General features: G+C 34.4%; 1 protein-coding gene across 6 annotated transcripts in view; it reads right to left on the bottom strand.

The window, feature by feature from the left end:
- The window catches only part of AQR (aquarius intron-binding spliceosomal factor), a 103884-nt gene that overhangs the window by 42641 nt on the left and 44720 nt on the right, over positions 1 to 16523 (bottom strand). For all 6 annotated transcript variants that reach the window (XR_010380894.1, XR_010380893.1, XM_064485764.1 and 3 more), the window contains exons 20-25: positions 14159 to 14400; positions 11969 to 12115; positions 11118 to 11187; positions 8926 to 9036; positions 6064 to 6173; positions 1215 to 1350 (exon numbers count right to left, since the gene is read on the bottom strand). Coding sequence is in view for 4 of the 6 variants with exons in the window: in XM_064485764.1 (XP_064341834.1) it covers positions 1215 to 1350; positions 6064 to 6173; positions 8926 to 9036; positions 11118 to 11187; positions 11969 to 12115; positions 14159 to 14400 (816 nt within the window). In the remaining 2 variants the exon portion in view is untranslated. The remainder of the gene's footprint in view (positions 1 to 1214; positions 1351 to 6063; positions 6174 to 8925; positions 9037 to 11117; positions 11188 to 11968; positions 12116 to 14158; positions 14401 to 16523) is intronic.

The following is a 16523-nucleotide window of genomic DNA, read 5'->3' as shown; positions in this document are numbered from 1 at the left end:
AGTGTTTCTCAAAGTGTGGTCCTTGGGCAGGGTATCTGAGAAGCTGATAAATAAAAATGTAGCTTCGGGATGCCACCTCTTACTGAAAGAAAATCTCTGGGGACAGAGCTTGAGAATTTCCTTTCTAAATGACTTTCTCAATGTGATGACTGTATGTTGAAAACTGCTGACCTACACTGTAAGGCCTCAAGTTCATAATTCCCAAATTTATTACTTATGCTTCTACAATGTATATATTATTTCTCCTACTTTTAAAAGTAGTTTTCACAGAGAGCCTAGTGATTTTTATTTTGTGACAAATATGCATGTAAGCATGATCTTTACTACATTATTCAAAGTTCTAAACAGTCTGAGTCTAATGCAGATAACTTTGCAAGATCACGCACATATCCTGTGTTCAAAAGAAACCAAGAAATCTGCTCATTTCGAATGGACTCAACTGGTTTGTGTATCTACTTATAATAAGCATAATTTCTTCTTTCATATACATTTAAAATTTTCAGTGTTATGCTTTATACCTAAAATATACAGATAACATTAGTACAAAGAGAACAAATAAAGTTACACAAAAATCTTCATTATTTGATTATGTTTAATTCATTTAAATTAGTAAACCAACTGACTATTAAAGTTTATTTTCATTCATCTTATTTAGCTTCTACTGCTCCTTAATCTTCATTCTTCCCAAATTAACCCTAACAAAAGGAAAAACATATCTCTAAATTGAAGTTAAAAGAATTTCTAACTTAAGCTCCTACTTTGAAATTACTCTAAAACAAAACATATTTCTGGAAATTTAAAAAGACAATATACTTTTCTTTATTAGTTGATTAATACGTAGAGTAAAAGTAAGTTACAGAACCATGTTTGTTACCACTGGGTTGACAGACTAGTTATATTTCTATAGTAATATGAGAGAGACAGAGAGACTAGAAACTTTATCAATAGCAAGAAAGCAAAACAAAGAAAAAAATTTTAAAGTAGCAACATTGGCCTTTCACTGAATAAGACATCAAGCAAAGTTCTTTAGCAAAGAAAACTGGAGATAATAGGAAACACATTCAACATTCAAATATAGTTTCAACAACAGCATACGTTTTAATCGACTCAACAAAAAAATAAGTTTTCAAAAGAAGGATCTCAAGATCTCATCCTAGTTTCCAACTGAAGACCATATTACAAAAAAGTATGATTTAAAACCCTTAATCTCTTACCTGATATAAGAAGAAATAGCCTGCAGTTTCACAAGTATATGAAGCATCTCCTGGAACCCCCAGACTCTTCTGCAATCGTTTCACTTCTTCTAAAAGTTCTATTCTTCGAGCGAGGACGTAATTAACTCTTCCATACCTAAACATTTCAATTAAGCAAAAAGGTACAATTATATAATGAAGAGACTTTCGAGGAAACTGTCAGAAAATTTTTTAAGAAAATCATAATAGAAACTATAAATGGCCAAAGAGAAAAAAATTAGTAGAAAACATAGTTTATAATTTAACTATAAGTGGTAGTTCTTGGGGTTTTTTTTTTTTTATATACAAAAGCTATTTAAAGTGTACCTGATGGATCAGGACTGACCTGCAAGTGTGTTAGTGATCTGTGAGAAGGGAAAATCAGCTACAACACTAAACACAACATTTAGTTCAGCTATCAATTTCTTTTCCCCATAAAAAGACCTTTACAAAGAAGCAAACAGTATAGTGCACTCAAGTGCTAGTCCATCTTGCAACAGACCAAGAACATATAGTGTACAGGCTGGCTGCTCTGAATAGCATTGTTCACACTATCACAAAAGTAGATTAGCTCTAAAGGTCTTGAAAAGTAATTTTAAAATTTATTTGATCATTCCTTGGCCTCCAGCATGCAGCTTGGCATCTGGATCGAGTAGATTCATAAGTATCTGCTGAATAAGAAAACCAAAATTTGGAGAGCACTTGGCCCAGAGACAGACAGTTAAGGAAAGAAGCAGTGGAACCAGAATTGAATCCCAAAGCCTATCCATACTCTTTCCACCATAATAAAGTGCCTCCCACAATCCTGTAACACTAAAAAGAGATAAAATAGAATGATCCAGAATAAAAAAGAGACATAAGACATGGTCTATAGTTTTAGGAATTTTCCAACTTAGAAAGATATAAACATTATAGCAGGTAACTTTTCTCATGTTTGCTTATCTACAACTTAAAACTTTTTCTACAATGAACACTTTGGTAATGAAAAAAAAATTGGGGATGTTTATAAAGAGTCTAATAAAATGTCAAAATTCTTGTAATATAATGTTAAATTAAAAAACCAATATACAGTGGAATTCTATGTAATATCTGCTCATTCTGCAAATCTAAAATTATACCAAAAAGTCTATTTATCAATTTAAAAAAGCAGTGTACAGGCATACCTCATTTTATTGTACTTTGCTTTATTGCACTTTGCAGATTCTGTGTTTTTTTTTTACAAATTGAAGGTTGGTGGCAACCCTGTACTGAGCAAGTCTACTGGTGCCATTTTTGCCAACAGCGTTTGCTCAGTGTCTCTGTGTCACATTTTGGTAATTCTTGAAATATTTCAAAACTTTTCATTATTATTATATTTGTCATGGTGATCTGTGATCAACTGATTTCTGATGCTATTTTAATTGTTTTCGGTGCCAAAAACAATGCCCAAATAAGATGGCAAAAAATCAATAAATGTTGTGTGTGTTCTGACTGTTTCACTGATTAGTCATTCCCCTATCTATCTCCCTCTCTTCAGGTCTCCCAATTCCCTAAGACACAAAAATACTGAAGTAAGGCCCACAATGGACTCTAAGTGTTCAAGTGAAGAGTTGCACATCTCTTTCTTTAAATCAAAAGCTAGCAATCATTAATCTTAGTGAGGCAGGCATGTCGAAAGCCAAGACAGGCAGAAACCTAGGCCTCTTGCACCAAACAATTAGCCAAGTTCTGAACACAAAGGAAAATTTCTTGAAGGAGATTAACAGTGCTACTCTAGTGAACGCACTAATGCTAAGAGAGCGAAACAGCCTTACTGTTAATATGGAGAAAGTTTAAGTGATTTGGATAGAAGACCAAACCAGTCACAACATTCTCTTTAGCTAAAGCCTAAACTAGACAGAGCAAGGCCCTAACTCTCTGCAGAAGAAAAGTCTGAAGCTAGCAGAGGTTGGTTCATGACGTTTAAGGAAAGAAGCTGTCACCATAGTTCCATAAAAGTTAAGGGAAAGCAGCAAGTGTTGATGTAGAAACAGCAGCAAGTCATCCAGAAGGTCCAGCTAAGATCATTAATGAAGGTGGCCACACTAACAACAAATTTTTCTATTGGAAAACAATGCCATCTAGGATTTTCATAGCTGAAGAGGAGAAGTCAATGCCTGGCTTCAGAGCTTCAAAGGACAGGCTGACTCTTGTAAGTTGAAGCCAATGCTTATTCATCATTCCAGAAATCCTGGAGACCTTAAGAATCATGCTAAATCTACTCTGATTGTTCACTATTAATGGATAACAGCACATTTGTTTACAACATGGTTTGCTGAATATCTTAAGCCCATGCTGGGATCAACTGCTCAGAAAAAAAGATCCTTTCAAAATATTAGTGCTCATTGATAATGCCCAGGTCACTCTAGAGCTCTGATGGAGATACACAACAGGATTCACGTTGTTTCCATGCCTACTCACACAACATCCATTCTGCACTCCTTGGATCAAAGAATCATTTTGACTTCAAGGCTTATTACTTAAGAAATATACTTCATAAGGCTGTAGCACAGCAGCTGAAAACCTTCTGGGAAAGATTCACCATTCTAGACACCATAAAGAACATTCACGATTCATGGGAAGAGGTCAAAATATCAACATTAACAGGAGTTTCGAAGAAGTTGATTCCAACCCTCATGGATGACGTTTAGGGGAGTAAGACTTCAGTGGAGGAAAAAACTATCAATGTGGTAGAAGTAGCAAGAGAACTACAATCAGAAGTGCAGTCTGGAAATGTGGCTGAATTGCTGTAACCTTATGATAAAACTTTAATAGGTAAAGAGCTGCTTCTTTTGGAAGAGAAAGAAAGTTGTTTTTTGAGATGGAATCTACTCCTGATGAAGATACTGTGAAGATTGGTGAAATGACAACAATGGATTTAGAATATGACATAAACTTAGTGGATAAAACAGCAGCAGAGTTTGAGAGGGCTGACTCCAATTTTGAAAGAAGTTCTACTGTGGGTAAAATGTTATCAAACAGCATTGCATGCTATGAAGAAATCATTTGTAAAGAGTCAGTTGATGTGGCAAACTTCATCGTTGTTTCATTTTAAGAAGTTGCCACGGCCACTTCAACCTTCAGCAACCACCACCCTGAGTAGAACAGCCATCAACATCAAGGCAACACCCTTCACCAGCAAAAAGACTATGACCTGCTGAAGGCTCATATGATGGCTAGCAGTTTTTAGCAATAGGTATTTTTCAGTTAAGGTATCTACATTATTTTTTTGGACATAATGCTATTGTACACGTAATGACTACAGCAGAGTGTAAACATAACTTTTTATATGCACTGGGAAACTAAAAAACCCATGCAACTCTCTTTGTTGTGATATTTGCTTGATTATGGTGGTATAAAACCAAACCTGCGATATCTCTGAGGTATGCCTGTATACAATTAAACATGATAGCATAATTATAGCTGATAACTAACAAAAAATTTTTTTAGAGTAGTAGAATTGTGAATGATCACTCTCTATTATTTCACAAGATGTAATAAAATTTTTTCTTTAGGGAAAGTGATACTACTTTTATTGTGAAACAATATTCACTATTTTTCTTTTTAATTATAACAAAGGGAGAGAAAAAAAAGAATATGCTCAGTTAAACAAGCACTCACATTACTATCAACACCTGGGGACTGGTTCGTGTATTAGAAAGCAAAAAGTATTTTCTTCTCTAAAAACTCGGTAGTACCTAAACTCATTTTTAAAACTCTACCGTACTATTACAGTATTCTTTAAAAACTATAAATTGTACTGCAAAATAATTATAATTATAGTATTTAGCATTCCATCAGCACCTATATGTTCACCGCATTCTGGATTATAAGATTTTAGAGTCTAGCCCACTTGTGAAAGTTAGTTTTAATAAGAAGAAATATCTACAGGAAGAATTCTGGGAAGCATTCCTGGCTGATCCCCAATTAAGAGTCTAGAGCCCCAAATAACTTAATGTGTATTGATCTTGTCCTCTGACTTTTCAGAAGCTAAAAAATGTTTGTTGAGATACCTAATACAAGAACTCAAAATAAATGTAACATAATAATTTGACACTCTTTTAGCTCTTTTGATATCTACAATCAATTTAGTCAAAAGTAATGTTCGATAGTCAAAGGCTATATTAAATATGTGCAGCTGTTAATTATGCCTATTGTATAAAATTATGCCTTAATAATGGATTTAAACATAAATGAAATGAGCTACTATAAAGCAATTTTGAAGGAAAAAAACTAAAATACTAACAGCAGAAGAAATTTAATTTGTAAAATTTTAGTCTCTTTACAATATGTAACACTAAATATGAATTCCAGTTAAACTAGCAACAAGTACCTGAAATACTAGTTACAATCCCAAAATTATGCTATCATTAACCTCAACTGCACTTACTTAAATGCATCAACTTAACTGGCACCTAAAATAAATGCAAATTAAATGTCTGGATGAAATGTGAAAAGAAACTGTGTAAAGCTGTACAGTTTTGGTTTGGCAATATTAAAAATTACTTCAATAAATAGAGAGCAAATGGAAATCTGCAATTTTAAAAAGATGAACAAGATAATTCTCTTCATTGAAATAATTATATGCTTGAGGAAAAAATGGCAGAAACATATAAAATTGGATCTGAGGGAGATCATGACCAGACTTTTAGGTCAACTGAGTATGGTCTAAGTAGGTTACACTAGAATCTTTCAGAATTAAGTTGGATTACTCATTGCTCTCTTCTCCTAATGCTTCTTCAGTAAAGAGAAAAGAAGAGAAAGTTAGAAATTCTTTTGTACACCATTTCAAAACTCATCCCCATTTGCTCACCTGCTGAAATCTTTCTCTGTCTCCAGCTCTTCTTCTCCATGACCAAGACGCAGGAGGTGGCGCTCATCAATGTCTAAAGCCATAATTTTCTCAAACAACTGGTTCAGGGCCTGGAGAATTAAAAAAAAAAAAAAAAAAAAAAAGGATGATGGTGAGTTTTAAAGAATTAGCAGGCTCCTTTAAAAGTAACAAAAACTAACAATTAGAAGGATGGAAAGAATGAACACTGCCCAGTCAGATGAGAATCAACACCAAGAGGGGGAAGGTATAGCTCAGTGGTAGAGTGCATGCCTACCATACATGAGGTCTTGGGTTCAATTTGGTACTTCCATTAAAATAAACCAACCAACCAACCAACCAACCAACCTAATTACCCCTCCCCCCAAACAAACAAACAAACAAAAAAGAATCAACATCAAAACATAGAAGGAAACAACTTATATTAGGCTGTTTACAATTTAAACCAAATAGTATTTTTATTGATTTTTGACAGTGCTACATATGTATACTTGGCCAAAGGAATAACTGGAAACCATAAAAATCATGTGTCCAACACATATCTGCTAATTTATGAAAAGAAAGGCTTTGGTTCAGTTTCTATTTCACTCAAGTAGTAATAATTACTAAAATAATTAATAACCATACCAAGTTTCATTTTACTCAAAAGAATTTCCATGGATTGCAGAGAACTGAAAAGTTTTTGTGGTTAGAACAAGCCTCTCAGAAGGTGAGTGTGTGAGTAGAATTCATCAGGAGGACCACAGAGCGGAAAGGTAGAGTGCATCACTCAGCGCTTAGGCTGCCAGTCTAAAGTTGTCTATACAACGATGAGCAGAGCACACAGCACAGCACCAACTACTCTTATAAAAGCCATTTATCTACCTATAAATGTTCATATTTAGGGTTCCCTCAAATTCTGATATTTTATTATCTGAGCATCTACAGTTAGAGGGTTTTGCAGAAAGGCAAGTTTCAATGTATGGAAAGATACACTAATAAAAGCTTCATTTAAAAATTAGCCCCCATTCAAACATTTCTGCTAATTTACCATCAGTGTAACCCTGACCATCAAGTCAACATCCAGTCTTGTAAACATCCAGGTTATGTAACACATGTACAGATATCCTTTGCTATCAAAATTCTAGCAATCAGAGCTCAGAAACTGAAGAGAAAAACATAAATTTTCAGAAAAAAATTCCCCACTATCCCACCTCATGATATTCTCAATCCAAAACTTGAGACCCCAAAGATCAGACCACATGGTATTACTCACTATCCAAACCCACGACCCATGTAGATTTAGAGGGTGAAAAATACTCGTACATTATAGTCTCAGAAAAAAGTGAAAGATTTCATCATGAATTAGAGGGATGTTGGATAACTGCTTGAATTATATATGCTAACCAAGATTTAGCAAACAAAACAGCTGTGAAAAATCAACAATTTGACAGACATGAAGAAGGAGGATAATTTGACTATCAAAGGATCAAGAAAGGCCCTTAGCAAACAATGAAGTCTTTGGGTATTTTCTGAAAAGTAACCTTCTCTGTAATTGTGCTACACAAGTCAAATCAGATGTAGAGGACACTATCTTCTACATTATCAAGTCATTATCCAGTTTTTGACAAAATTTACTAAAAAATGTTATTTTAGAACAACACATAAATTATTTTTATTCATTCTAAGAATTTGAAAATATGTAAGATTATTACAGATTAAGTTTTATTAAATAGAAGAAAAAAAGCCTTTATACAATGCTTCTTTTATCATGACAAAACCTTAATCAACCCCTTCCCTGGCACAAGTTTAGTACAATATGCCACTGTAACTTATAAACTTCAAAACAAGTGTATGGACTGGACAGTATTAATTTTAAAGTCCTGAGATTAAAAACTGATGAGTAACAGAAAACTGACATTTAGCATTTTAAAAACCCATAGCTTCTTTGTAGATCAACTTTTTTTAAACATTTTTTCATTGAGTTATAGTCATTTTACAATGTTGTGTGTAGACCAACTTTTTAAAAGAACTGGTTAGCTGAAGTCACTGTTGCTAATATGTATTTGGAGAAAATAAGTACCTTTCGAGGTTTAAACAGCAATGAAAGTCTCATAATATGTTTCAGAATGTTCTGGGAGCTGCCTGTCACATTTTACATGAGAGTTAATAAATGTTACTTGTTCTCCCTCATTTTCACAACAGTGACAGCTTCAGAATAACTACTTCAGCACACACATAGATGCAAAGGTCATTTTTCAGCCATTTATTTATAAGAAAGGAGTTTGTTGTTTTTTTGTTTTAGCCATTTATAAATGCTTTAGGTGTTAGACCTGCAACCTAAAATGGTCCTTCCATGTAATATAGATATTTGTAGGTATACTTCATGAGGATTTCAAATTCAATTCAGTATCAATACGGTCTAGATTTAGTCTTTTAGGAATATTTATTCTAGTAGAAAAATGTTACTAGTAAGGGACAATGCTTTTAATCTCAAAGTAAAAAGTCTAGCTTAGCATGGAAGTTGGAGGGGAAAAGGCAATTTAATTTAATCCAAACATTTAACCACATATCCAAATATTATTCTTAGCTTTTCTACATTTTGGCTGCCTCCACTAGAGATGAAAGATTGTTTTTGTATTTTCTTCAGTATAGCCAGGTCATGACCAGTGATAATCCAAGATTAACTTAATAACATACCATACTTATCAGCCTTTCCTGGTATTCTCTGCATCCATAATCATGTTATCATTCAACCAGAAATGTCCACTGTGCTCTCATGCATCTTTTGCTCCATACATGCACATCTGCTCCATACATGCATGGGGCACGCACACACACGTGCACACACACACACACTCTTACCTGATTGGAATGAGTAACAATCAGAGTCCTCTGCTCTGGGAAGTTGTGGTAGATGTTGGATATGATTTGGACTGCCACATCTGTTTTTCCTGTACCTGGTGGGCCCACAACCTAAAAACAGAGAACACATAGCAGACTACTAAGTTATCACATTGTTAGAAAATATAAATTGTAAACCCGAAAGATAAGATAAATTTTAAAATTTGCTAGATGAATTCAACACCAGAATGGGTAAGACAGAGTTGGTAAACCTTAGGATAGATCAATGGAAATCACTAACCAGAACAATAAGCAGAAAAAAAATTTTTTTTAAATAATAAACATAGCCTCATGAATCTATGGGGCAATATTAAAAAGGTCTAACATATCACTGGAGTCCTGGAAAGAAAGGAAAAGTACACAGAATAGAAATATTATTTAAAGAAATAATGGCTGAAAATTTCCCAGATCTGGCAAAAGACATAAATCTACAGATTCAAGAAGTTCAGCAAACCATAAACAAATCTAAGCCTAGACACATCATACTTAAGATGCTTCAAATGACTCTGGGCTTATTAAACACCATGAAAGCCAGAAGTAAGTAAAATAACATTTTTAATGTTCTGAAAGAAAAAAGCTGTCAATGCAAAATTCTATGTCTAGTAAAAGTATCTTCAAAGAATGAGGGTGAATTAGAGACATTCTCATATGATGGAAAATTAGTTAATTCATTGTTAGGAGATCCGCTCTTAAAATTGGTTAAAAAGAAATTCTTCAAAGGAAATGGTATGAGAGGAAACTTGAGGTACCAGGAATAAAAGATATATGGTAAACATAAAAGACTATTCGCCTCTGCAGTTCTTTTTTAAAACACGTTTGGTGTTTGCAAGAAAAAAATGTAATATTGCCTGATAGCATTTTCAATAATATATATGACAACCACAATATAGAAGGGGATAGTAAAGGGACCTCCATGGAAGTAAGAATACTACATTAAACTTAAGAGACAAAATATTGATTCTAAGTAGACTGTGAAAAGTTAAATATGTATGTTGTAATTCCCTAGAGTAGCTATTAAGAAAAAATTATACAAGAGATACAGTAAAAGAACAAAAGATAAATAAAAATGAAAAACTAAAGACTATCCAAATAACTCAAAAGAAGGTAGGAAAGGGGAAACAGGAACACACAAAAAAGGGGAACAAACATAAAACAAATAATGAAATGGTAGGCCTAAATCCAAACAGACAAATAAGTACATTAAGTGCAAATGGATTAAATGGGACTTAAAAGCAGAGACTGTCAAAATGGATTAAAAATCATGCCCCAACTATATGATGTCTACAACAAACTCACTTCGAATATAATAGGTAGGTTAGAAGTAAAATGACAGAAAAAGATGAATCACATAAATAAACACTAATCAAAAGAAAGCTGCAGTGGCTATATTTATATTAAAGTAGACTTTTGAGCAAAAAAAAATTACCAGTGATTAAGACAGACACTATGTATGATAAAAGCATCAATTCACCAAGAAGATATAACAACCCTGAAAGTGTATGTACATATCCATAAAGTTTTAAAATACATGAAGCAAAAACTGACAGAACTGAAAGGAGAAACAGACAAATACATAATTATAACTGGAGACTTCAATATTGCTCTCTCAGTCATCAACATACACATTCTTTTCAAGTGTTCACAGAATATTCACCTACAGATAGATCATGTCCTAGGTATAAAACAAGCCTCAATAAATTAAAAGTTGAAGTCATATAAAGTATGTTCTCTGACTTTAATGGACTTAGATCAGAAATCAGTAACTAGAAAGTAACAGGAAAATCTCTAAATACTTGGAAATTAAACACGCTTCTAAATCAGCATCAACAGACTTTTCCTGTAAATGGCCAGTAAGTATTCATATTAGATTTTGTGGCCCACACAATCTCTGTTGCAAGTATTTAAACTGTTGTTGTAGCAAAAAAGTGGCCATAAGCAACACATGGGCATAGCTATATTCTAATAAAACTCTACTTATAAACAATGAAATGAGTAGCGAGATCTACATATGCATTAGATGCCAGAATTACGTATAAACACTTAAATTCAGTTGGGTTTTTGTGCTTTAAATAGAACTCTACACACTCTGAAAATCTGACACTCACTTCTGGCTGATTCCACGTAAGAACTTGTGTAACAAATAATTCTCTTACCATAGTTAGACCAGGCTGCATTCCAGCACGGATGGCCTCTATCTGTGTATGAGTGAACTGAATCGTATTACTGCAAATAAGAGTTGATAAAACGTTCGTTAAAAATACAGATGAATGACATTAGTAAAAATTTACACAATAATGACCAGAGGTCTAAACATTTGCTCTATATTGGCCCCTGGTCTCCCCAAATCTTTTTCCTCCAATTTCAGCCCCTTCTGTGGGTGTTTGTGCAGTAAAAAGTACATTAAATGACAGGTATCTTCTTAACAAATTTTAAATGTTCAGCACAGTACTGTTAACTCTAAGCACAATGTTATACAGCAGAGCTCTACAACTTTACATCTCAACATGACTGACCCAGTGTCTTCTAAACAACTCTCTTCACTCACACCCTTCCGGAGGCCAATTAAAACTAAATGAATCTTGCGGAAGAGAAAAGACTACAGTTATTTAGCAATATGTTTAGCCCAGCCCCAACCTCATCTCAGTGTTAAAGTTCTAGTTCCCAATCTGACACCAAATACATAGGTCACTTTCTAGTCATGGCCCACGTGCAAGAGGGGAGCTGCTAAATGGAGCACACGGTCATGAAGTAAGAACCCTGTGCTCAAACCAAAGTAGTCCCCGAAAAGTTATTTCTCATAGTACCTGAAAATGCTTCTTTTTGAAATATTACTACAGAAGGGCCAAAAAATGTCTGAGCTATTCAGTCAATGGATAGAAGAGGGTCCAGAAACAGAAGTTTTGTAAAATTTTTAAAGGATCAGAAATTTTAAAAAGTATTACTAATCCACTTGAAATAGCAAACCATGATTCATTATTACGATTAGCAGAGAGAGTGAAATTACCGTTTGGGTTGGTTGTACGGATAAGGACCTCTATTAGGGATAACGTGAGGTTCAACAATTAAGGTTCTTGCCTCTTCACTGTCTTCATCTTCCCCCTCCGCATCTTTCCTTTTCTTCCCTTTGCCACTTCTTACTGGGAAAGTTATCCTACAAGACCAAAACCTTTGTTCATTTTTACAATCAACAATGATTCGCCAATCACCTATCTTATGCTTGACACTGTACAGAGGATTATCAGATGAGTAAGAAACATTTATAGCCTAAAGGAGCTCACTACCTGCACATAAATTTTGAAAAAAGCAGATTTAAAAGGACTAAAATGTGTGTTAAGGGTATTCAGATTAGAAAAAGTCATCATGATTAAGGGAGAATCAAAGAAGAAACACTTATTTATTTATCTTTTTAGGGGAGATAACTTTTTAAAATTAGGGTAATATTCATATCACATAAAATTCAGCACTTTAAAGGGTACAATTCAGTGGGCTTTAGTACATTCATAATGTTGTAGCGTCATCACTATTGTCTGATGCCGGGATATTTTCATCATCCCCAAGCAAACCCCATGCCAGTTAAGCAGTCACTGCCTATTCCAACCTAAACCCAGCCTATGGCAACCAGTAATTTACTGTCTTTATATCTGCTTATTCTGGACATTTCATATAAATGGAATCATACAGTATTTGTCCTCTTCTGTCTGGCATCTTCCACTTAACATAATGGTTTCCAAAAAAAATTTTATATACTTCTAGTGTATGCACTGCAAAGTGCTTTACACCTTGTCCCTCACATAATCAGAAACGGCTTTATGGAAAACTTGGCATTTAAAATGAATTTCAAAGTATTTAGACATATAAACATGAGAGGGAGGACATTCGAAGAAGAAAGAACAGCAGAGACTCAAGTACAAGTAGCCAGTTTTGCGGAAGTGTAGGATGATATAACAGGGAAAACAAGGCTCAAGACAAAGGCTGGAGTCCTGTTATGACACCTTTGGAATAAATATCAAGCCTTTAAGGCAGAAGTTCTTAGTCTGGGATCAGTGATACCTCAGGAGCTAAGCCCCCACAGGGAACTGAGGAAGTCAGTGACTACTCTAAAATTAAACTGAAAAATGAATTCTCTATGTGCACTTTTTCCCAGTCTTTCTTCACATTCTGAAAAACAAAGATCATACCGCCTGCCCCTGCAAAGTGCTAAGAAACAAAGAGGCTAAGAGGTCAGCCCTTATTTTGATAAGCAACAGGAAAAATCAGAATTTTAAGTTAGATAGTGGAATGACTCCTGCAGTAAGGCATGTAATGGCTTCAAGAGAGGACAGAGAGGCAGGAAAGGCACTCTATTAAGAAGACTGAAGGTGCTGAGGACCTAGAGAAGTAGCAGTCAGGACTGACATGGAAAAAATGCTGAGCTTTCCAGATGGGGTGAATAGAAGAATGATTTTGCCATTAACAGGATTAGGAAAGTATGAAGGAAGGCAAGGTTTGGGTGTTACAAAGGACACATGTTTTTAATATGTAGAATTATTATATTTATACTTAACAGCCAATTAAAAGCTGGATGTTCTAATTTCCAACTAAACAAGTAACTAAGCTCTTTCCTACCACCTTAGGTATACTTAGTGCTTCACCTAATCTATATGCTTAATCTATATGATGGAATTCATGAAGGAACCAGTACTTCTAGTACTTTGATCTTTTTCTACTCAAATTAAAACCAAAGCTCCTTTAACACTAAATATAACTATCTTGTAAATATTTAAATTGTGTGAAAGCAAGCAGTGTTAAAAGAAAAAAAGAATTTTTTCCTAAAACCATTAGACAGCTCAAAATCACATGGCTATGAGAATTAATTAGGAAATATATCAGATTATATGCATAATCTGCAAAGATGTATTTCTCCAACCAAGTGCTATATGTATATTTATATAGTACTCCTCAGACAAAAAGCATTTACTGATCCCTTATAAGACACGAGGCTACTTCTATTGTATTCTTAAAATAGCTACTACACAAAGAATTAGAAATAGAGTCAAATAAAATAAACTCATCAGTTATTATATGGTGAAGGTAAAGACTGCCCACACAAAATCCAGATATGATATTCAAAACTTCCTTTAGCTACAGTCCTCACGGCCTAACTTGGACTGACTATAGAAAGCTTCAAAAGGAGTATGTCCAGTTCTGACTTTACCTGAAAGGGGGTATCTGGAGAGCTGGGTCATCCACAGTTACTTTAACATTATGACCAGGAAAGCTGGTTTTTAAATGCTCAATGGAGAGAAATGTATCATTGAAATCAAGGGTGGCGATCTGATTGGGCATTTTTGAATAATGCGCACTGCTTGGATCCCCATAACCTAAAATGATGTCATGTAGCCAGTCAGGTACCACACAATCAGTATTCATCAGGTTCCGAATAGTCTCCAGCACAGCCTGTCAGTAAGAGGACAAGAACAAATTTTATCAAGAAGACATCTCAAACATTTGCACTTCAATGGAATGCAGGGTTGGCTGTACTAATCCAGAATTCCCGAGTGTTTCAGGGCAAGAAGCTATTTTCTGCTGACAGGTGCTTGGCTAGACTGAATCAACAGCTATATTTTCAGCTGATACCATACACTGAGTTAAACAAAAGACCAAACTTAGCAAGAACAGTTTATCCACTAGGAGTTCATTTAGACAGAATGTCATAAATGAGTTTACCACTTGACTTCTGTTGAGCAGGATGAAAATTCAATCAGGTTTATAGTATAGCAAGAAAACATTATAGAACAAACCCTTAAAAAATGCACCCTCTTAGAAACTACTAGAGTTTTCTCCTCTATACTTCATAGTTCCACAGTGCTAAGATCACACACAACCAGAAGAACATTAATATATATGCCTCAATTGTGAAATTAAGAAATTCTAAAATTAGCACTGTCAGAAATAAGAAATTTTAAAAATGAACAATGATAAAAATGAAAAGTCAAAATTTTCAGAATGAAAGAATTAGGACGACAATAAAAGGTATTATAGTAGTTAATTTATACATTTTCAAAAGTTATTACTAAAAGCCAAGGTAAATTCTTAGACTTTGCAATAATTATTTCAACAAAATGATGTATCTCTATCCCACATATGGAAATCGGAAGGCTAGGCTATTAATTTCATAGAATAAAACAACCAAACCAGCCATTTGTATATAATAAATGCTATACATCCAACAGGACAACAAAATAATAGGATAGTGTATGTTAATACAATACTTTTATCACATTACCTTGTTTTATTTTCTTGCGCTTATCTCTAACTAAAATTCTCTTATTCATGCACTTGGTTACTTATTTCCTGTTTCTGTTTCTGACTTCCCTAATCAGTAGTCTAAGCTCACTAATGGTATAAACTGTGCCTTACTCATCTTCATTAACTCTATAGAAAACTTAGCACAGTACCAGACACACCGCAGGCATTAAAAAAATGATGAAAGGAATGACTATAAAAAAGGAACAATTTTTCTCTTAGTAAACTGAATAAAATTCATTCATTACTGAGAAACAGACAGACAAAACAGAAGCCATGTCCTCATAAATTTGCAGACTAATGCCAGAGAAATAACAAATATAAAGTCCTTCTAAAGTCAGGTAAATAACAAATATATAATCATCAGGTGTAATAAAGGCTGTGAGGAAAAATGAAGATAACTGAATAAAAAATGATGAGAAAGGGAGACGGTACTTTAGAAAACATTGTCAGAGAGGGCTTCTGTTAGGAGCTGACATTTAAACAGAGTTGCCCATGTAAAGTAAGGAAACAATCCATGTGGATACCTGGGAGGAGACTGTCTAGCTGGTGGAAACACCATGTGCAAAAGCTTGGACTACTACCGAGCAAAGAGGTCAGTGTGACTGGAATGGCGTGAATTAAGAAAAAGTGTTAGAAAATGATTTTGGAGAGGCAGCCAGAGGACAGATAATAAAGGGACCTTTGGATTATGGTAACAATCTTCTACTGTGATGGGAGACCATTAAAGTACATGAACAGGGATACCAGGTTGTAACTCACATTCAGTCACTACATGGAGAATAGTGTAAGGGAGGAGCAATCAAGAATGGAAGCAGGGATGTGAGAGATGAAGGTGTCTGACACGTGGCATCAGCGGAGGTGGTGAGCCAGTAAGACTGACTGATGGATTGGATGTGGAAGACAACAAGAAATCAAGGATACCGTCACTGTTTTGCCTTCAACAACAGGGTGAGATGTGGAATAAATCCCTTTGTATGTGAGATTTTCTTCTTTTAATCGTAACAATGGGTTAAAAAGAAGGTAATAAAGTGATACTGCATAAGAAGCACTATTTTGGGGGTGAGAGAAAAGAAAGGCACTTGTGCAAAAGCTAGTATTTTCAAATGCTAGAATTGCTTAATGTTTAAGTTTTATAGTCTAGTTTCAAATAATAATTTAAAAATCTTCCTCTACTCCTCTCCACAAAGTTATTATAGAAGTATAACTCTCTAATCCCCAAACTCCCTTTTTCCACTAATGAGTAAAATATAAATACAAAATATCATAGAGTA

Source organism: Camelus dromedarius, chromosome 5, assembly GCF_036321535.1.
Source record: "Camelus dromedarius isolate mCamDro1 chromosome 5, mCamDro1.pat, whole genome shotgun sequence".
Taxonomy (NCBI): domain Eukaryota; kingdom Metazoa; phylum Chordata; class Mammalia; order Artiodactyla; family Camelidae; genus Camelus; species Camelus dromedarius.
The sequence above is the reverse complement of the archived record's forward strand: the minus strand, read 5'-3'. Positions and strand labels throughout refer to the sequence as shown.